Below are 22,708 nucleotides of genomic sequence, written 5' to 3'. Positions count from 1 at the left end.
ATTCTTTTCACTTTAGATTCCTTGGCATTGGTTGATTGGTTCCAGGGCTCTGGCATCTTTATAATCTCACAGATTCTCAGGGTCACATGGGGTCTCAGTGGGTCCATACTGCAAACCCATCAGTACCTCGATCATGCTGCCAGCAGCTCCTCTGAAAAGGTATTTCTGCTTCTGCGTGTTACCTCAGGGCAGGAAAGCCACCTGCTCATGGCATTCTCTTATGTTCGATGGATGCTGGCCTCCCCATAGCTTCTACCTTTGGAGCCTCCTGTACAACTTTCCCTTAAACACTGGAGGGCGGCTTCCAGCTCTTCTCTTGTTTTGAGCCCCCTCCTCATCCTGTTTGTTCTCCTCAATTTATCTGTATTCTCTTTAAGAAGCAAATGTTTACACCAAGTGTGTGCTGATGAATCTAGAAGAGGCCTGTCCACCTTATTTTCTAGACTATGTTTCAACATGCATCCAACTCACTGGGCTCCCTCTGCCTGGGCTGCACACCAACTCAGCACGTACTTTTTCCTCATGGGGCATTTCTTCTCTCACCTGATACTTGTGCAGGCGACTGCTTGGACCCGGTTCCAGGGCCTTAACATTCAGCTTTGTGAATTATACTTTCATCGATCTTGGCCCCTTATTCTACTCTGGTGAGCACTTCGGGATCTTATATCATCAGCCAATATATTTTCTGTTTATCACAGATTTATCTTTCTCTAAATCACGATATACTATCCCACACAGTGAAAGCAAAGCTAGAGTCATATAAGCAGAGTTAGTCTCAGGTGACATGAAGACCTGCTTACCAACAGTGGTCCAGAAAACCAGCCATTTTCCTACTTTTAGTCCCCATTCTCTGACTTGCCCACGAGGAGCCTCGTCCTTTCTGGAGTCCCAGGGACTGGAGTGTTCAGTGCTGCCATTGCCCAGTGTTTCTGTGATCTGTTTCAGAAAGCATCATAGTGAGCCATCTACACGTGCAGCATCCAAACTTGGCAGCCCACAAACAGTTTCTCCTAGAAATCACCAAAAATTAGCAAAAGAGAAATGATCTACCAGTGAAAAAGTTAGTAAATCTCCCCCATTAGGAAGGTAAGTCCCTGCTGACGTTCAAGTCACTTTTAAACCCCTGAGACTGGTTTTGGTGCAGTGATGCTTTCTCCCTAAGTTTAAGATTCTTGTCTTGCCAAATAACTGTCTTTGGGAATCATTTGTTTTCCAAATGAAACCTACTCCAAACAGAGTAGGAAGGGCTGCCAAAAGGAGTCTCGGTGGCCTCACCAGTCTGCCCCACCTCACGGCCCTCCTGCACAGGCTTTATCCTTGACATTTGTGAGCCTTACCTGCCAACTCCTGCCCCCCAGAACCAAAGACAAGGCTTGTTTCTCCCCGAGTGGTCACAGACCTGAATGCCTGGTTAAATCAGTGCAGCAGGGTCCAGCAGGTAACAGCCCAGGGTCATTTCTGTTTTGCCCAGAGCACTGGAGAGGTGATGAGGTGACAGAAAAGCACTTGAGGCACAGCCACGAGCCAGCTTGCACCTTCAGCATGGCCTGGTTCATCTTCCCGCTTCCCACAGGTTGTGCCGACCCCTGCTCCTTGCCTCTGCTTGTGCTGGTTCTTTCTTGAGGAGCGCCCTCACCAGCAGCCCCCAGTCAGCCAGGTTCTTCCATCCTGTACACCCACCCCCTTCAGGACGCCGCCCTGCCTGCTTCAGCCCATCCTCACCTCCTTCCTGCTGCCCTTCCAGTTGGGACTGTGCAGTTGACAGTGGCGTATACCATTGCTTTAAGTGTGTTAGTTTTGTTTTCCTCTCTGGTCCATAAGCTTCTTCCTTGAAGAAGGAAGAGGTCAGGGACTTACCTTACCTTCTGTACATTATAGCATCAAAAAATAAAAGACTTCACATTGTATAAAAACTGTTTTCATGTCTCCTATCACATTTGATCTTCATAGCATACTTGTATGTATGCATTATTATCCCCATGTTATAGAAAGTGAAGCAAACTGAAGTGCCGGACACCTTTCACATAGATTCTCCCATTAATCCTCATTAAGTAAAATGTAGTATTTATCCTTATTTTATATATGAGAAGAATCTCAGAAAGGTCTGGTTCATTATTTCTCAAACGTGAATGTGCAGGCCAATCGCAGAGGCTCTTGCTAAGGTGCCGGCTCTGATTCTGTAGGTCTGGGGCAGGACCTGACGGTCTGCGTTTCTCACAAGCTCCTGGGTGCTGCCAGTGGTGCTGGTCATAGGCCACCCTCTGAGTGGAAAGAAAGGGTCTGTCAGGTGACCTAGCCAAGCTCACACAGCTAGACGGAAGCCCCTGCGCAAAGCTTCTGTTCTCTGCTGCATGGCATCCAGCACAGTGCTGGCACACGCCCACTCCTCGGTAAGTAGCTGCGCACTTAGTGGCTGATGGCTTTCCCTGGTCATGGTTTGAAATGGGATATTGACAAGCACTGGTTTTTAGCCATTCTCAACACATGCATAGATAACATTATGCTGAAACTACATCATATACAACAATATTTGACTCGATTTGAGCTTATTTACTTCTGCTGTCAAAGGAACAATAAGCAAAACATGTCTTCACATCAGTAGAGTCCCATCTCCTGCAGTTTTATGTTCCAAGTGTCTTCACTGATACAACATTTACTGCTTGCTCACACATGTCAGGCTTTGTACTAGGCACTGGACAGAGGAAAAGGAATAACCTCAGCAGCTGCCCTGGAGAAACATCCTGTCTAATGGAGGGACGTATGTGTACCTGACTTTCAAACTTTTTTGAGAGTAAGCAGCTCATGTTAAGAATGTATTCTGCAATATTGTCGCTGTCACTGCAACAAAATTTTCATGAGCCAAACTGAATAGAAGTGATATCAATGGTCTATTGTGTTCTATTAATACATTGTTTTAACATAATGGCTGTAGCCTGCAATTTGAAAAACCCCAGTGGATAAATTAACAACGGAAAGTGCTGTGGGGTTTCCGAAGGGCAGCTTGCTCTGTGATGAGGAAGGCTCTCCAGAAGGAGTTGCTTTTGAACTGGGGCTTCAAAATGAGGTTTGCCAGATAGGAGGTGTGGCGTTGTTCCAAAAAAAAAATCACACGCCAAAATATGAACATGTCAGAGAACACTTTGTGTTTGGGAATGGGGCTACTTTGGCAGGACTATAGTCCAGAATGGTGCAGCAGTTGAGGGCAGATGGTAAAGGACTTTGTGTGTTGCGTTCTGGATGACTTTGTGCTGAAAGCATCAGAGATCCTAGAGAAGAGATAACCAAAACAAGACGGTGATATTGACATGATTAACTGAAGTTTCCGACAAATCAGTCTAATGGCAGAATGGAGAGCAGGGCTAGGCTGCTGGCAGGGAGACTGGGTAGGAAACTCTTCTCAAGTTCCCATGCCTTTTCTAACACTGCCAGCTGTCCTCTGTGGTAACGTCCTGTGAGACGAGGTTGTGCGCGTGCTCAGACGGAGGCTGCCATCCCGCTGTGTTCTCTCCAGTTGTTTCAACATGGGACTGGCCGTTGATTTCTTTATTGTATAGATAGAAGAACTAGGGCCTAGAGAAGAAAGTGGTCTTGACCAAGGTCCACACCCAGAGTAGGACAGAGCCGGAAGCAGAGTACAGGCTTCCAAACTCCTCCACCCGTGCCCTGTTAGGATGTGAGGCTGTCAGCAAATAACCAGTCAGCATAGGCTCTTCTAGAGTCTCCTTGTCCTGTGTAGACCTTATCTAGGTTTTCTCTTCTTGGCTCTCAAGGTCAAAAATCTTCCAATTTTTGAAGAACTCCCAAATTATTTGAAGCAGCTCTTTTTAAGTCTTACCACGGCCTTGACTTTTGTTTACTGCAGATCAAAGGCACAGCTCTCCCCTTCTACCAAGCGCAAGAGAGAAGCCAGCCCTCCCGGGGCACGCACCAGAGGCCAGCAGAGGGTGGAGGAGACCCCGGTGAAGAAGGCAAAGCGGTAATCTGACTGCGGCCACCCCTGGCTGGTCCACAAGGGGACACGGTAGAGAGAAGAGGGACAAGCCTCAGGGCCACAGGCTGTTGTTTTTAACCAGGGGAAGGCCGTGCATGTGCTCCAAGTTCCTAGGTGCGAGCTTTTTCTTGTTATGTTTTAAACAGCTTTATAAACTATTGTTCATAGAAGTATTATGTACATTTAATTCAGATAAAGGAAAATAAGTTTACTTTGTACCTGAACTCAAAACAAAGTAGTTGTATATTTTAACATTTGAAATTGGGATTTCCCGATGTGACACATCACTCATGCAAACCCTTCCAGCCCATCAGACACCAGGCTGCCAATTGGTAATCTGTGTACAGTATATAAACATGTAAAAACAGGTTGTATTTTACTGTATGTATGATGCTAATCAATGAACACTTTATTTATTTTACAGAGAAAACTTATCTGTGAACTTTACTATATATCTGTTTATTTTATTTTATTTTTTTTAATTAAAAAAAAAGGGTTTTAAATGCTATGCAGTCATTAGTAGAGATGTTTTAGGACTCTGCCTGCCCTGTAACTATCTGAATCTCATCTGGCAGGAAATACAGACTCTTCTCGCATGTATCCAAGTAAAGTAGTTTAGCTCAAGAAGGGGTCTCCATTGCTTTTCTGTTCACAGTTGTGATTCTGTTTTTTAAGAATGTAACTTGTTTCTAGATTATACTCGCATCTGTGACTTTACTACCTGCCCCACTGACGTAGGAAGTTCCGGTTCAAGTAAAATTACATCTGTCACCTGCAGCAGAAACCCCTGTGTCGGTGTCCATTCGTCTCTGTGCTGCCCCATGTTCTTTCCATAATGTCTTTTTCAGTGAAGAGAAATGCATTGAAGATTAAGTCACTCCTGTTTATCGAGCTTCAGGATTATATGTTATTTTATACACAGTTATTTCAAGATAGAAACTGGCTTTATTGCCAGATTCTTTTTTAAACATGTTTTAACTCTCATATGAGCAAACTGTCCAACTTAAGTTTTTCATAAGATTAAGCTTTTCTTAAGATCAAATTTGCCTCTAGCAATGATGTGATGAGTTGCCAAATAATTGAGATTGTTTTAAAATGTTTTGTTCATATTCTTGTTTTATAATTAAAATTTACATTCAGTGTGTGTGATTTTTTTTTTTTGAACTCTTAATGTAGGGTGGATATTTCTGTCATTTTACATTGTTTCTTACTGAGATTTTATATATAAATTATAAAATGTTTCCCAAAACTTGAGTGGTAAGAATTTTTTTTCCCCTATTTTAAAATTTCTCCCTGTGAAAATTGTTTCATCTCTCTAAATAATTGGTCTTAGATATACTGTTCCATTTTCACATTCAAATTTGAGTCAGTGATGGCCTCTCTCTCTCAGTAGAATTGAATGTTAGATCTGGAAGGGGCTTGGGAGACAAGGAATGTTAGGACTCCTTATTTCCATTTATATGGTTGAGTTTAACCAAAGCTCAAAGTTAGTTAAGGGTAAGAAGCCAGACTAGGTTCCAAGGCTCCAGACTCCTTGGCAAACCATCTTTGCACTAGATGGTTCTAGACTGGTTCACCAGAAGTGCTCACCCGAGAATGTATTCTCCACATGAAACCAGTCTTATTCCGTTTAGTAACGCCCTCCCTGGGCACAGCCTTACGGGACTGAGTAGCTGGGTTGTGAGGAAATGCAGCCTCTTAACAAAGTTGGAAGTAAACATTGCAGCTGCATAAGGAATTGTCTGGTGGGGAACTCAGCTGGGTCACTTAAGCTCCAGCGGTTCTGAAACCCACGTAGGGAGGAGCTGCCACCCCATGGGGCACTGGAACTACACAGGAGCGGTTCTTGGTCATCACAAGGATTTGGCGTCACTGGTCCATATTTAGTAGAAGGGAGGAGGTTGGGAATGCTGAGTGTCCTACAATGCACAGAACAGCCCCTGACTCCACAGCCCAAAATGCCAGGAGCTTCCCCCTGAGAACCCACTGGGAAACACTTTCACACCACCTCAAACTCTCCATTTCCCTCGTCTCAGCTTAGTGACAACTGCCACGCCTCGTTGCTCCTCCGTAGGCAACCTGAACAGTCACTCATCTGTGGAGCTGACACAAGGCTGGGCCAATGCAGCGGGACGTCCCAAAGGGGCAGCCTGTCCCCAGACTGAAAGTAATGCAGTCAGTTCCTCGGCAGCTGAAGCTGGTCCTTCCCTGCCTACTTCAGGCCTCTTTCTTCAGGGTGATGCTGCTGGACGCCCCCCATCACCTAGACTTCTTCAAGATTAGAACCTACTAACTCCAGCTTGCCAAGGCCAGCCATTAGGAATGGCCATCTGGTGATCTCACAGTGAGCCAAGTTGGGACTGCACTCCTGTCTTCTAACCCCAGGTCCAGGTTCTTTCTGCAAAGCCCCAACAGAGGGAGGATGGATCTTCCTACCTCAACAGCAGGCTCACTCACGGCAGCACCACGATATAGTGGAGGAATCCCCAAACATCTCCACAACTGAAAACCTAACTGATTTGAGATGAGGTGGGGGGATGATTCGAGCTCAATGACTTAATTTTCATTTGTTTTTTATTTATTGTTCATCCGAGTGCGAGAGCACCTTACATTTCCTAAAATTACTGCTTAGCTATCCTTGTGTAATTAAATCAAGAACAAGAAGTGTTTCCTGATACACTGAGTGAGACGCTTTTCTCAGGGGAAGGAAATGGTTGTATAGCCAGCGTCTTCCCGCTGAAACTGCTGCGCTGGGATGCACATTTGTTGAGCTCCTAGCCCAACACCAGGGACACAAGTGTGAGCCCCAGTCCCAGGGGTGACAACACGTGCGGCAGACAGCTGTGCTGCCCTGGGACTGCGCCGCAGGACACAGCAGCGGGGAAGAAAGTTACCTTCCTGAGAGAAGCTGGCCAAAGGACGAACTCCTGGTGGACAAGAGAGTCTTTTTGTTTGTTTGTTTAAGTATAAAATGGAGTTTGAAGCAAGGTTAGGACCTAAAGAAGAGAGCATTTTGAAAGCTGAGGAGCAGGCTGGCAACGACAGGCCCATTCTCACCGCCAAGTCAACCTTCCAGAAACTTCCTGGAGGAGAAGCACACAGATAATAATATCTACATAGCTCTAACCACACAAAACACATACTAGCTCCAAAGGCTGCTTCCTCACACTGCAGACCTTCTTGGAAATTCATTAGTCACACGAGCACACATGGATTTCTAAGAAATCTGGTTAACTTCATTTAACCCAGAATTTTCCAAGGTTGTCAAAACCTTAGAACCCCTGCTTCCTCCCCGTAACACACACCACATACACACACACAAGCTCAACAATTTAACATCTATTTGACAACCCTGCTCCCACCCAGTTTCTGGACATTTACATAAGAACCTGAGTTGAGGATTCCTGCCCTAAGTTCCCACTTTGCTTTTCCTGGGGCACCTTTTAAAATAACCACTTAAGAGTTGAGTACTCAAAAAATAAGTGACCTCTGCCCCAAACACCTTATAAGTAACAGGTGCTTGGTACCCCACTCTCCATCTCCTGCTCTCTTGTGATCTGGGACAGAGGACTGCCCTTCCCCCAGCTCACTGCACCTCCCTCAACCCCACCTCCATATCTGTGATCTGTAAGCAACAAATCTTGGGACTTTACTTCCTTTGTATGAATGTATTGAAACTGCACATTTGATCAAAGTGACCCCGGGGTTTTCACTTCCCCAGAGTGGGAGCTCGGATGCCGGAAGAGCTACCTGCTAACCCCATGAGGGTGGTTTGTGCCTCCTTGTTCAGCAGATTATAATCTGTACATTCTTTATTTAATACACCAGCTATGGGCCCCCCAACACATTGAAACATAGAACGATACTCACACCTTGGAAGCTTCCTGCGTGCCCCCAAGTTTACCACAATTCTAAATACAAGTTTATCATTTTACTGTATATGTATATACATCCCTAAACAATATTTTAAGTTTTGAATATTTTTGAACTTTACATAAATAGAATCATATTTTAAGGATCATTTGAGACTTGCTTTTTTCTTCTACACTGTGCTTTGAAATTCGTCTGTGGTAATGTGCACACCTTCTATGGTAATATGCATACCTCCAGTTTTAGTACATTTTTGCTGCCGTATAGTATTCCGTTAAAAGAATACATCACAATATACTAAGCTGTTCATTTGCCTGTTACTGGTCTTTAGGTTGTTTCCAGGTGAAACAATGCTTCTATGAATATTCTATGGATATTTTATGGGCAGAGCCTCCCAAACTTATCATCGTACATATAGAAGATGACATTTACAGGCACATTAAGGTAAGCGGAAGGAGCAGGCTGGTTGCTGCCTGAGGCGACCATTAGCCTGTGAACCAGAGGACCACTCAGCCACTTCAAAGGCTGAGGATTAGTAAATATCCCCATTTCCCATGCCAAGACACACCCAGCTTTCTGCTTCAGTGTACAACTGCTAATTCCTAGAGTAAGAATATTTTCAGGTTCATAAGATAATGCCAAATCTTTTCCCAAATGCTTTTACCATGTTGTACTCCTACCAGCAGTGTGTTTACCTCCCTGGACATTTGGTAATATAGGACTTCTTGATTTTTGCCTATCTATCTAGTGGATGTAAAATATCTCATTGTGGTCTTTATTTGCATTGGTTATAAGGAGGTTGAATATGTTTTCATGTGTTTATTTTCCATCCTTATTTCTTCTTTTGTGATATGCCTGTTCATGTCATTTTACCATTTGGTTCTTTGTGTTTTTCTTATTGACTTGTAGGAATTCTTTATATATTTAATATAAAGATATAAATATATACCTTTATATATTGGATAATAAACCTTCATGTAAATGTGTTGCAAATACCACTCCCCCAAACAAACACACACACACACACACACACACACACACACACACACAATTGGTGGTTTATCTTTCCACTTTTTTTATGGTACTTTTTCGTTAATTTTAATGTAATTGAATATAAATTTCACTTTGGAATTAGATCTTGTTGTCTTAGGACGCAAGATCAAACAGATATCTCTATCTAAGTTCTGATGTGTTGCCTCTCACATTTAGAGCATAGAGAAGAAAGCAAGAGGTGTATCAGTGCATGACCCAGGCAAGCCAAGTCTACTAAAGAATTCAGGCCAAACTCGAAGTCACCACTAGATTTTAAAAGATGCTCCATGGCCGGAAGGATCTGGCTGAAAACAGGTTTCAGCCTATTAGTCGTTTGAGTAACACCCCTCCAGTCTGGGCTGGCTGCCATCTCATTCTGGGTCTCCTCTCACCATCCTGGGGATGCCCTTCACCACTCTCATCTTTGGGAGCCTCTAAGATCTGCATCCCCCATCTTCCTCTTGCTTGTTTACTGCTGTATTTTTTTTTTTTAAACACATACTGAACTATTTTTTTTTTTAAATGAATTGACATGTTTATTTATTTATTTTTGGCTGTGTTGGGTCTTCGTTTCTGTGCGAGGGCTTTCTCTAGCTGCGGCGAGCGGGGGCCACTCTTCATCGCAGTGCGCGGGCCTCTCACTGTCGCGGCCTCTCTTGCTGCGGAGCACAGGCTCCAGACGCGCAGGCTCAGTGATTGTGGCTCACGGGCCCAGTTGCTCCGCGGCATGTGGGATCTTCCCAGACCAGGGCTCGAACCCGCGCCCCCTGCATTGGCAGGCGGATTCTTAACCATCGCGCCACCAGGGAAGCCCTACTGCTGTATTTTGATGAAGCCCCAGTAGCATTATGAGAAGTGGCCTCTATAATACCATAAAGGACCAAATGTCAAATCAGACTCATCAGAGACCGTAGCCAGCACCAATCTTTACTAATAATTTCAAGGATATAAGTAGTTGCTTAGTGCCGTCAAGCATGGAGATCCGGGGTAGCCAATTTACTTCCCTGGCCCTTTCTCATCAGGATGCACATGTGCCCAGATTAACACAAGAAGTCTCTAAAAAAATACCTGCAGCTACTCTACTTACACAGGAAAAAGTCATTTCAGTCATTGAACATCTCTACTCAGAAGGTTACACAGCTTGCGTGATGTTTTCCCCGGAGCCAAGCCCCATAAATCAATAGATTCCGAAGGGTTTTTTTCTTTGTTGTGTTGTTGCTATAAGCAATCCTGGACAGACCAGGTACGTCCTGTTGAAAGCATTTCCTAAGTATCAACTCTCCCACTAGCAAACACCATTCGTTGTTTGCCTAGAGTCCAATCATTAGCAAATTTACAAGAATTTTTAACTCCAGGTCACCTTATTTCTTTCTCAGGAGCAGCTCTCAGTGCTGGATTGAAGGCCTGTTGAGAACCATATTCTTCCTACTACGTTATAGGAAATCATTTCAGACTCGTTTCAATCATGGTCCAGTCAGCTATTAGAAACTATATCAGTTATTTTAATAAGTAATTTAATATTGGCAATTGGTTTCAGTAGCTATTAGAGGACTAAAGAGCAAAAGAGTAATCCTGACATGATACAGAGTAACTTCAGAAAGCAACCACCATCACTGCTCGGCTTGGGGAACAGAAAGAAAAGATTGAGTTTGGTAGGAAACTGAAGAAGAATCCGAGCAGTGGTGACGAGCAGACCCCTGAAGAGTGTGGCCGGGTTGGCGGGATAGGGTGGCTTGTCCTAGAGTCGGGGGAAAATGGGAAATTGGAGCCAACTGTGACTGCATTCGGCTGCCACTGCTGGAGTGAAGAACCGTTGCTGGGGAGAGGCTAACAAGAGTGACCAAACAAGGAGAAGCAAGTCCCTTCTCCAACTTCAGCCTCCTAGTCTGTGCTTAGTGCCCCAAATTGGTGGAAAGAACCTGGAGAGCCATCGGGCTAAGGAGAAGTGGGGTTTGCCGAGTCCCAGCCCAGCCAACACAACATGGAATAGAGAAGGTAGATTTGAAGCTAAGAGACGATAGCTTAATAATTGGCAAAGCCACACCTCTGACTACTCAACTCTCTATCCCACCCTACTACACATACTTAAACTTCTATACACGAACAACTGGCTTGTGGATTTCCCTTATGCTGTAGCAAGCTCAGCACTGCACTTTAAGGATGCAGTTCAAGTTTGTAATTCATCTAGCATCTTGGTGTTTTGCTATAGTGGAGCCTTGACAAATACCTAATATGCCATGCTTTCTAAAGTGGAAACTCCAAATACATTTTTCACATTCTCTGCAGAAATCATCTGTGTTCTCATTCACTCAGTTTTTATCTCCGGAAGGATCAGCCTCTCCATTAGCTTTTAATAAATGTGCCCCCTCTGATCACTGGCAGAATCTGTCCCATGCTTTTTTGCAAATGTCATTCTTTCAAAGTAAGTAGTATATCATCAAAGCTCAAAGTTGTTTTTATTTGCGGAAAACAATTTGTCACTCTTCAACAAGTCTTACTTGAAAGAGTCAAATAACATTTTTTTCATCCCAAAAGAAGTATTCATCAAGAATTTGCCTTTTCCTATTTTGGGCTCATGTGTCTCTGTTTACCCTCAAACATTGTTTTTCATTTCATCCCTGTCACTTGGGGGTCCTCTGATCCTTCAAAAAGATTCTTTCCCCAGTAAGCATTCTTGGAGTTTAAAAGGACATATAATTGGTCATTTCAGATTTTTTTTTCATTTTTATTTTATATTGGAGTATAGTTGATTTATGATGTTGTGTTAGTTTCAAGTAGACAACAAAGTGATTTAGTTATACATGTACATATATCTATTCTTTTTCAGATTCTCTTCCCATATAGGTTATTACAGAATACTGAGTAAAGTTCCCTGTGCTGTACAGTAGGTCCTTGTTGATGATCTATTATATATAGTGTGTGTATGTTAATCCCAAACTCTTAATTTATCCCTCCCCCACCTCCACCTTTCCCCTTTGGTAACCATAAGTTTGTTTTCTAAGTCTGTGAGTCTGTTTCTGTTTTATAAATAAGCTCATTTAAAATTAAAAAAAAACAACAACTAACCTTTAAGTGAAATTCAAGTCTCAATAAATTCGTCCACCCTCTGCCCCCCAGACCCCTACTTCCTTCTGAGTTAAATATGGATTGATTCTAAAGAGAGGGCTTTTGATACTGCACTAAGAGCCCTTTTTGAATGTACAGGAAGCACGTGTCTCCAGCCCTGGTTCACCTGCTTTTGTGCAGGGATCGTGCCTCAAGCTTCTTCCTTTGACAGTTGCCAGGACAGCTCAGTCCCATCTGTTCACTTGATGTTCCATTAAGCCCGTGTGCTACCACCATATCCTGTTCTCCCCTTCCTGTTTCTAGCCACACTTACTCAGACAGAATGACAGAGTTTGCTGTAATTCCTCGACATAAATCTCTCCAGTAAGCTTCCCCCCTATCCTAAACCCGTTTCTCTGAAAGCACAGTCTTCTGGCCCCTTCCCTTTCAAAACCCAGTCTAAAATATCCTATAATGGAAATAAACATCTCCAAATTAGGCCTCAGAAGATGATTTAACAACAGCAAAAGAAGCTGAAATATGTTATTTGTGCTAAAAGACTAAGAGAACAGCTATGTAAGTGAGGGGGTTAGAGAGCTAACACATTTTACCGAGCAGGCTGCCTTAGCAGGGATCCTGATGCAGCAGCTGTGCTCTGCGTGATCTTGAATAAATCACTTGGCCTCTCTACGTCTCAGAGTCCTCATCTGTAAATAGAAATTCTGATACCTGTCCCTCTGATCTCAGGTTGTGTGAGGACAAAGAGACCATTCATTTAATAAATATCTGCTAAGAGCCTACCATGTACCAGGCCCATTCTAGGCACTGGGGACACCCAGGTGAGTGATCGTGAGGTTTGTCCATACGGCTGCCTTCAGCCTCAGAGTGGCTCATCCTCATGGCTGAGTAGTATCCTATGCTGTGAATGTAAAACACTTGACTTATCCTCCTCTTGATGAACATTTGAGTAGTTTCCGGGTTTTTGGAAACTGGGAAAAGAGGCTTTGAGCATTCTAGCTTACATCTTTTGGGGAACTTTCATACACATTTCTGTTGGATCAATTCCCTTTTAGTCTTTCTATTTATGTCTGAGAGAAAGTCTCAGGTTGGTGCTGGCGTGCTGTAATGTCTCTCTAGCTCTTGTCAATCTGTCCTTATAACAGAGAGCCAACCTCAGGCCCAGAGCCTTCAGCATCCTATTATATCAAACTAGTGTATCAACACAGTTCTATCAGCATTATATACATATATTTTTAAAAGATTATATTTGGTAATAGGTTAGTGATGCTTCATATATGTATATATTTATATATGAACATATTCACATTATTTGTTATTTATACAAAGGTTCTTTTAAAAATGAGTTTTTTTCAAGTTTAAAACGTAGTCATTTAGACACAAATGAACCTATCTACAAAACAGAGACAGACTCACAGACATAGAGAACAGACTAGTGGTTGCCAAGGGGGAGGGGAGTGGGGGAGGGATGGAGTGGGAGTTTGGGATTAGCAGATGCAAACTATTTATAGAATGGATAAAAAACAAGGTCCTAATATATAGCACAGGGAACTATGTTCAATATCCTGTGATAAACCATAATGGAAAAGAATATAAAAATGAGAATGTATACATGTGTATAACTGAATCACTTTGCTGTACAGAAGAAATTAACACAACTTTGTAAATCAACTATACTTCAATAAGAAAGAAAGAAAAGAAAGGAAGGAAGGAAAGTAGTCATTTAAATAAAGGTATTAAGTAAATAGAGATTATAGATGGATACACACAGAGGGCAAAAATGTGAAAAGGGGTTGCAAAGGGTTGTAATTTAAGAAATGCTACCCTAAAAAAGACACTCTTTTGAATCACACATCTTTGTTTATCATCACTGAGTGGCAACTTGCCCAGATGAGTCGGTTTAATGAAAGACAAAGGCTCAGGTTGGGGGCATGGGCAAATCATTCTAAAGTAGAGGGTTTCCTTGTTTCCAGAAGGAAAAGGTCACAACAGGTAGGGATGGGAGACTCCCAGAAGGACTTAGGACTGAAGTAATATGTGAGCCGAGCCAGGCAGGTGGAGAACAGTATCTTTTTAAAATAGTGCCTTTTCCTGTTTCTGTGTTCTTTGCCAGACCTGGCGGGTCAGTGGGGTCTCCACAGTGAGGAACAGGACAGATGGCCCGTAGGCGGGAGGAACAGGAGTGAAGGTTTTGAGGGGTTTCAGAGGAACATCAGGAGTCACTTGGCTGTGTCAGGAGCTAGGGGAAGTCAGGCAGCACCCCCAGGAGTCAATGCTCCACCCATCACCATCACCCTTGACCTCTGTGTCACTGATAACCTGCGGACCTCTGGAACTTGACTAAGTACCCAAATCTATGACCACTCCTCTTTCCAACTCACATCCCTAATACTCACACTCAGACTCCAGCAAGTGTTTTACTCTTCCAGGACTTCTAATCCATTGATCCTAAATCGATCAATCACTTTCCTTGTGTCACTATTTTTGCCCTGATCCAGCTTAGGTTCCATGATTCTAAACCCTCCCTCACAAACAGCCTTAAATTCCTGGCTGCTCTTGTTAATGGCCCCGCCTTGAGTAGCCCAACTATCTACCCAACCTATGCTATGTGAGTGTGTGTGTGTGTGTGTGTGTGTATCTGTGTGTCTCTGTTTCCCTGAGCAAGGGAATGTTGCTGGAGAAAAGCAAACACCTGTGCTAACTGGTCACACTTTAAGGTCATGGACGTGAATCTCAAATATACCCTCACTCCTGCTCAGCTGTTCCACCTAACTACCCTGATTTCTTCCCTTCCCATTGTCCCAAACAGCTTTTTGCACCTTCTCCCTATCCCCCTAATCCTCCCTGCCCCACTCTCTGTGCTCAGCTTGCCTCATACTTGTTGAGACAACTAAATAAAGTAATAAGCATTAAGCATTTGAACAGTACCTGGCTCATAGTATGTGCTCAGTAAATGCCAACCGTGGTTATTATTATTACGTCATTGTCAGTCACCGCAGTAACCAGCCTAAAAGCATCTATATCATTCTCTTTACCGGAGACCAACTGCTCTCACTTTCTCAAGGACTTTGTAGTTTTCTCTTCTCTCCTGCATTATCAGTTATCCTTCTTGGGACTTCCTTGGGGGTCCAGTGGTTAAGACTCCGTGCTCCCAATGCAGGGGGCACGGGTTCGATCCCTCGTCAGGGAACTAAGATCCTGCATGCTGCGTGGTGTGGCCAAAAATTAAATAAATAAAATTGGGTTACTGCAATAATAAATTATCCTTCTCTATTGGGTTATTTACACTGACATAAAAACATATTCTAGTATCTTCTATCTAAAGATAAATCTCTGGTAGTAAATGTGGTTATCAGGGAATGAGAAGGGAAATAGGACACATGCTTAAGGGGGATGCAATGAGTAGTAAATAATAGAGATCTAATGCACAGTATAGGGAACATAGATGATGATATTGCATTATAATCACCAAACTTGCTAGATTAGATCTTAGTTATTCCAACCACTAAAAAGAAGTGATAAATATGTGTAGGTGCTAATTATCCCTACAAGGGCAATCCTCTTACAATATATAAATGTATCAATTCAACATGCAGTACACCTTAAATTTATACAATGTTATTTACTGTATAGCACAGGGAACTATATTCAGTATCTTGTAATAACCTATAATGAAAAAGAATCTGAAGCTGTACACCTGAAACTAACACAATATTGTAAATCAACTATAGTTAAATTTAAAAAATTTTCAAATTTATACAAAGTTATATGTCAAACATATCTCAATAAAAATAATTACCTAAAAATAAAAGTAAATCTCAACAATCTACTAAATGGGAGAAAATATTTGCAAATGATATGATTGATAAGGGGTTAATATCCAAAATATATAAATAGCCCATAAAACTCAATATCAAAAAAAAACAAACAACTTGATTAAAAAATGGACAAAAGACCTGAATAGACATTTTCCAAAGACATACAGATGGCCAATAGGCACATGGAAAGATGCTCAACATCACTAATCATCAGAGAAATGCAAATCAAAACTATAATGAGATATCACCTCACACCTGTCAGAATGGCTATCATCAAAAAGAACAAAAATAACAAACGGAGAGGATGTGGAGAAAAGGGAACTCTTGTACACTGTTGGTAGAATGTAAATCGGTACAACCATTATGGAAAACAGTATGGAGGTTCCTCAAATAATTAAAATAGAGGGAGTTCCCTGGTGGCTTAGTGGTTAGAATTCAGGGCTTTCACTGCCGTGGCCCAGGTTCAATCCCTGGTTGGGAAACTGAGATCCCGTAAGGCACATGCTGCAGCCAATAAATAAATAAATAAAAATAAAATAAAAAAGTTTTTTAAAAAAATAGAACTATCATATCGTTCATATGGGTATATAAGTGAAGAAAATGAAAACACTAATTCGAAAAGATACATGCACCCCAATGTTCATAGCAGCATTTTTACAATAGGTGAGATAAGGAAGTAATCTAAGTGTCCATCAACAGACGAATGGATGAAGATGTGGTGTACACACACACACACACACACACACAGAGGAATATTACTCAGCCATAAAAAAGAATGAAATTTTGCCATTTGCAACAACATAGATGGATCTGGAGGGTATCCTGCTTAGTGAAGTAAGTCAGATAAAGACAAATATTGTATGTTTTCACTTATATGTAGAATCTAGAAAATAAAACAGACAAATGAATATAACAGAACAGAAACAGACTCACAGATACATACAACAAAGTAGTTCTTACCAGTGGGGAGAGGAGTGGGTGGAGGGATGGGGGAGGGGCAAGATAGGGTTAAGAGGTACAAACTATTAAGTGTAAAATAAATAGGACACAAGGATGTAATATACAGCACAGGGAATAGAACCAATATTTTATAATAACTTTAAATGGAGTACAATCGATACAAATATCAAATCACTATGTTGTACACGTGAAACTAATATAACTCTACTGAAATAAAAACACAAATTAAAAAATTTTTCTTTTCTTTCTTTAAATAGCCCCAAATCACCCTCTGTCAGATCACTCTAATTTTCTTCAGAGCACTTACACCATCTGATGTTTCCTCCATTCCTTTATGCAGGCATTTGCTGCTTGATGACATTTCTCCACTCGAATATTAGCATATTGAGAGTAGTGTCTTACAGGGCCGTGAGCCCCAGAGCCTAGAACAGTAGCTGAGACACAGTAAGCACTCAAATATTTGTTGAACATTTTAAAATAAATGATAGGAAGAGACTACAGAAAGGGAAATTGGCTGGAAAATTTTGTAAGGGAACCCGCATAACACCATGAAGGCCCCCAGGATAGTTACTTAGAGACAGAAATACAGTAAATTCAGAAGACTTTCTTGTTATTTTACAAGCATCTCAAGCTCAGTACAAGTAACAGCACATAGCATCTTCCCCTTTATCCACTCAGATCTCCTTCTTCTCCTTAACTGCCCCCTCAAATAGCATCATCACCCGCCCACTGTCTTAACTGACAACCCAAATGAAAAAACAAAATCTGAGAGACAAGACGGGCTTGTTTGCAATGCCTGAACTTACTGATATTTAGGGTGAAATACCCCAACTAGTCTCATGAAAAAGTTAGCTTCTGAAAAAAATGAAAAACTTGCCTATGAATTCAGTAAATCTCTGCATGTACCTTATATCGCCATCCAGCGGGCGCCCGGGTCCAGTTTGCACGAGAGGCAGTCAGCGGAGCTAGCAGAGAGGAATCAAGGAGATGTTAGACCAGGAGATCTCTGGGCTCCCACTGCAACCGCCACATCGTTTCCCCCTCCCCTTGAGGGAGGTGAGTCTTCAGTGGGGGTCCGGACTGTGTCTGGCTGAGTCACTTCAATGCAGCACCTCGGTTATTATATCCCTGACAACATGAGACTGTGGAAACATAAAACTAGGAGCAAAAACATTCCGTTTTATGAAACCAACATTCTCTTTTTGACAATACTTATCACACTACTTCTCTACCTTGGTATCCTCACATCCCTCAGAGGTGCCCGCTAGGTGGCGCTCGTCCTCCACTGTACCCAGGAGAAAAGGGTACTTTTCTTTTTAAGCCTGAGAGGTGATTTCCAAATCTGGCTTTTTACAGGTAAGAAAACTAGCTCCAAAGGAAAAATGTCTTCCGTGAGGACGTATCGCAGCATCTCAGAGCCTCGAGCAAAACCCAGGTCCCCATATTTCTGAACTCAACGGAACTTCCATCACCTGCTGTCTCCCTCTACACATGGTTTAGTTTATTAATTAGAATAACAATGGCGTATTTCTTTCCTTCTACATAACAAGGTTTAGGTTCAGATCCACAGGCCATAGGGTTCTTTATTTTCAAAAGTACGAAACTGAAAAAATCGTTAGATTTTCCTGCCTGAATTCTTTCTTTGATTTCCTTAAGTTCGAAGTTCCTTTTCTGATGAATGCGTAGCATAGAAATAAGTAAGGAAGACGATGGGAAATATTTAATGAGAATAAACGTGAAGGTTTATGAGGAAAAGCGGTTAGAGTAGAAAACCCAGCTGGGTTGGCATTACACAAAGTCAGATTTGAATCCTGATTTAGCTGCTTACTGATGGTGAAATCATTTAAACTCCATGAGTCTCAGTTTCCTCATCTGTAAAATACGGATAATAATGTCTTCTACTCACTCCACCTTCAAGGTTATGTAGATTAAAGAAAACAATAAGCTGCGGTCCCGGCACATTGTTGGTGAGCAACATTTGTTTAAATATAGAACTACCTCGGCCTATAGTAATGGTCTGATATACCTGGACCACGTACGTGAAAAATCCTGGTGGGGTGTGAAAACGGATGACTTAGGAACCCAGGAGCCAGTGTCTGCTGGCGGGAAAGTGGCGTGTTGCTTGATGCTTGGGATTCTTCGGATGCTTGGAGTGCCCTCGGGAGCCTGTGGATAGGGACAGAGGGTAACTGCCGAGCGCGGCCTGCCTTGGATCTGGCTCCTACCAGGCGAGCCAGCACCGGCATCCTCTCCCCGCCCGTCAGCTCGCGCAACTTAGCAACGGCATCGGAGAGCACCGGGTAAAAACCCTCGTTTTAAGGGACTGGAAACCGTGGCCAAGAGATGGCAGGTGACTTCGGTCACCGCCGTTGGCGTCTGAGAGACGCGCTTGGCCTCCCACTGCAAAACAGCCTCTGGCGCTCGCCCTCGGGCCGCTCTGGGCACAGGAGACGGTCTCCTCTCCGGATCTCCCTCCATCCTGCCCCGGGCGCAGGTGGAGGGCGGCAGGGACGCTGCGCGCGGTGGCCCCACAGGAAAATCCCCGCGGACGCGGGTCCCGGGAGCGCGGGAGCGTGCGCAGCAGCTTGAGGCGTGCGCCCGAGTAATGGGGTTTGCCTCCTCCCGGGCCCCTCGGCTCTCCCACCCTCATCCTGCGCTGCGCTGCGGCCCGCGGAAGCCCCACCATCCGGCAGCGCTTCGGCTCGAGGCTGTTCCCGGGGCTGGACGGTAGGGCATGTAGGGGGCGCGCAGGAACCAAACTGCCGAGGAGGAAGGGGAGGTCGAGGGTGGAAGTCGGAAAGGAGAAGGGGAAGACTAGGACAGAGCTGAGCGAGGGGCCGGGGAGGAAGGCACCGGCGCAGAGCAAGCCTAGCGCCCCCTCGAAGACTGGCCGGCCGAGGGGGGTCCCGAGCTCCGCAGATTCCCGGGGCCGGCCCAGGCCGGAGCTCGGCGCCCACCGAACCTCAGGCGCCGTCACGCAGCCGTGGGTCCCCGGAGCTCTCGGTCAAGCGCGGAGCAAATCGCCCTTTATGGACTGGAAGCGGTGCCCCGGCGCGCCCCTATCGCCGCGATCTCCAAGCCCTGCGACATGAGCTGACCTGCTGAGCCCTCGCCACACACCCCCACTCGCCGGCCTTGACTCTGCACGTACCCGGGGAAGCCTCTGTGCATCCGTCCACCACCGCTCACCGGCCCCCAAAGCCTTTTCATTCCCACCCAACCCCACCAACAGCTTCTAGTGGTAGTTCCAGACCCCTGTGTTTACTCTCCGCCAACACCCAACTCCCGGCCCTGCCTGCAGCCATTCCCCAGACCTAAAGATTGACTAACCGCCGCAGTTGCCCGAGATGACACGAGCCTCCCTCTCTGTGAGCCTCCTGAAGACTCGGAATGCGGCCACTTTCTTATACCCCGGGCACACACCAAAAAACGGACAACTCAAAGCCACCGAATTGCATCTTTCTAAGCTTTGAACACCTCTACCCAAGCCTGTGGCAAGGGGTATATTCTTCTTTGATTTGGGGTTCTTTAAAAAAATTGGCGGGGGGGCAACTAAGTGGTGGTTATATATTCAAGTAAGTCTTTGTATAGCCCCCAAATTCACTCTAATACTCAGTCACTCAACCGGCAAACATCTCTGCCTGCCTGTGTGTCCGGACTCATTCTATGTTTGTCCACATCAAGTCCTAACCCCACAAAGGGATGGCTCTTTGCGACAGGCAGTTCACACCTGCCCGTTTCTCTCCTTCTGGGTGAACTGTCTCAATCAATCTCCTCCTCAACTCGCCCCCAGAGAGTAACAACAAATTGTCTAGGGTGGTGGGAGAGTGGTGTAACTTAGGTCCGCGGGAGGAAGGAAAGGACAGCTTTCTTTTGAAACCTCTTAAGCATTCTGTTCTGTTCCCCCTCTGGGCCTGAAGAGCATCCCGTTCCTTACACTTGCCACCTACTGACACCAAATTTAAACACCTTTCCCTCAAAACTGAAGTAGTAGTAAAGGGCTATAAATGGGCAATGACCTCTTCAAGGATGAGGCTCCCCGCCCCCAAATACACTACAGGATCTGCACTGTAGTGTATTTGGGATGCAAAAGAGCATCACGTGGCTGCAATGCTGGAAAGTATAGATGCTGCGAAGCCCCCCCACTGACTCTGAAAACTACTAATGTATTTCATCCTGAGGTGTAGAAAAAGAACCACCCAAAAGAAAGCTACAAGGGCGAATATTATTTGTTTTAGTGGCACCAAAAACACCAATCTCAGCAATTTACTAAATTAAAATCACAGTTCTTTAAACGTATTTAATGGTTCAAATTGTGTATTTGGTTTTAACGTAAATCTCTGGTAAAATTTACGGAAGACAGTGAAGTATGTTCCTTAAGCAACTTCTTCATTTAAAAATAAGTAACATAAATAGGCAACAAATGTTTTGAGATATCCACAATATTTGTGTTTCTTAGCCTGGCTTCTTCTACTACTTAAAATAATGCACTACTCATTTTTTTTTTTTAAAGCGCATTAATGTCATCAGTTCAGAATCTTTACTATGGTAGTTCCCAGATATTCTTTTAAACAAAAACATATTTTTTCAATTCACAAGTAACAGAATATTTAAAGAACAAAGTTTCAATTTTCTTCCTCGTGTAAAATTTAGCAAACTCCAAGTGCATTCAGTTTTGACAGCCCAGGGAAATGACCGCGCAATTTCCAGAAACTCTCCCAAAGATGCCCTCTAACTTCTCTCCTGACTTTAGCTCTATCTGTACCATCTTTTCCTTTTTAATTCTTCTATAGAAATTGAAACAAATAAAATCCGGTGAGGAAAGAAAACTATTTCTACAGTGATTTTAATCCACTTATTATTTCAGAGAAAAGAATTACTATTCCAGTGAGGAATCCGCGAAAGTATAAGGGGAGAAGAAGAAGCATTTCATTCTTCGAATCTATAAACCTCCCTAGAGAACAGAAACTACGCGCGCGTTTTATGGAACTGCGTTAACTTTGGGTTTCCCTCCCAGATCTGACTCAACTAAATATCGTGTTCCATAAAAGTGCTAGAATAGGTGGCTACATCTGTAGAGGTAAGAATCGTGGTTTTTTAGCGTGTCTAGGTGGGTGAGCCTCTCTGTTGCTGGAGGATGCTTCGAGGACCAGGCTTGGGAGGAAAGGGGTTAAGTCAGACCCTGACTTTCTCCGCGCAACGTGCCCCGTTTTGTCTGTTCAAGTCGACGTCGTCCAGCCGGAGCCAACCAATGGATGGCCGGGAGCTCCCGGGACAGCCCAGTGAAGGGGCGTGGCCTGAGGCTGTCACTCAGCAGTGAGGAATGACACCCGGGCGGGGGGGGCGGGGGCGGGCTACGGTGGAACTCTGGGGAAGGAAAGAGAGAAGAAACAGATAAAACCAAGACAGGGGGTAAAAGGGTGCCCCGCGCCTCTCGGAATCCAGCGGCCGTCGCCGCCGCCGCCGCCGCCGCTGGGGGTGGGCTCCGGAAGAGCCGGCCCAGCAGGGAAAGGAGACGACGATCCAGAAGCGAAATCCTGCAGGCGGGGAAGAGACAGAGGCGCAAAGAAAAAGTGACTCGGGCGGTGCACCCCGGAGGCGCTCAGGAGGGGATTGCAGCCGCAGAGGGGCCTCACTGATCCTCCCCCCACGTCCTCCGAGGGCCAGACCCCGGCCCGCCCCTAAGGGCGCGAGGCGATGAGATAATCCAGCTGAGCTGCGAAAGGAGAGCTTCTGGCGCTGGATTGGGGGGGAGGGGGTCTCTGGGCGGGGTGGGCCTCGGAAGTGGGGGTGAGGGTCGGCGTTGATCCGGGGCCAGAGGGGGGCGGAGGCTGCTGGGCAGCCCAGGAGTGGGCTGCAGGGGCCTCGCTCGCGGGGCTCACTCGCGCTGCGGCGGCCCGCGCGCTCCATTCAGCTCGGAGCTGCCCCGCGCCCCAGCCGCCCACCCGGTCGGCAGCTCCGGCCCGCGGCGCAG

General features: G+C 44.6%; 1 protein-coding gene across 5 annotated transcripts in view; it reads left to right on the top strand.

The window, feature by feature from the left end:
- BOD1L1 (biorientation of chromosomes in cell division 1 like 1) overlaps positions 1 to 5,183 on the top strand; it is a 55,217-nt gene extending 50,034 nt beyond the window's left edge. For 3 of the 5 annotated variants that reach the window (XM_061192100.1, XM_061192097.1, XM_061192101.1), the window contains 2 exons: positions 3,863 to 3,976; positions 4,685 to 5,183. In XM_061192100.1, the coding sequence (XP_061048083.1) occupies positions 3,863 to 3,976; positions 4,685 to 4,703 (133 nt within the window). In that variant the 3' untranslated portion in view covers positions 4,704 to 5,183. The other 2 variants (XR_009701090.1, XM_061192098.1) reach the window with 2 other exon arrangements.
- Positions 5,184 to 22,708: the final 17,525 nt, after the last annotated feature.

This window comes from Eubalaena glacialis, chromosome 5, assembly GCF_028564815.1.
Source record: "Eubalaena glacialis isolate mEubGla1 chromosome 5, mEubGla1.1.hap2.+ XY, whole genome shotgun sequence".
Classification (NCBI taxonomy): Eukaryota; Metazoa; Chordata; class Mammalia; order Artiodactyla; family Balaenidae; genus Eubalaena; species Eubalaena glacialis.
This window is presented reverse-complemented; position numbering and strand designations above follow the sequence as displayed.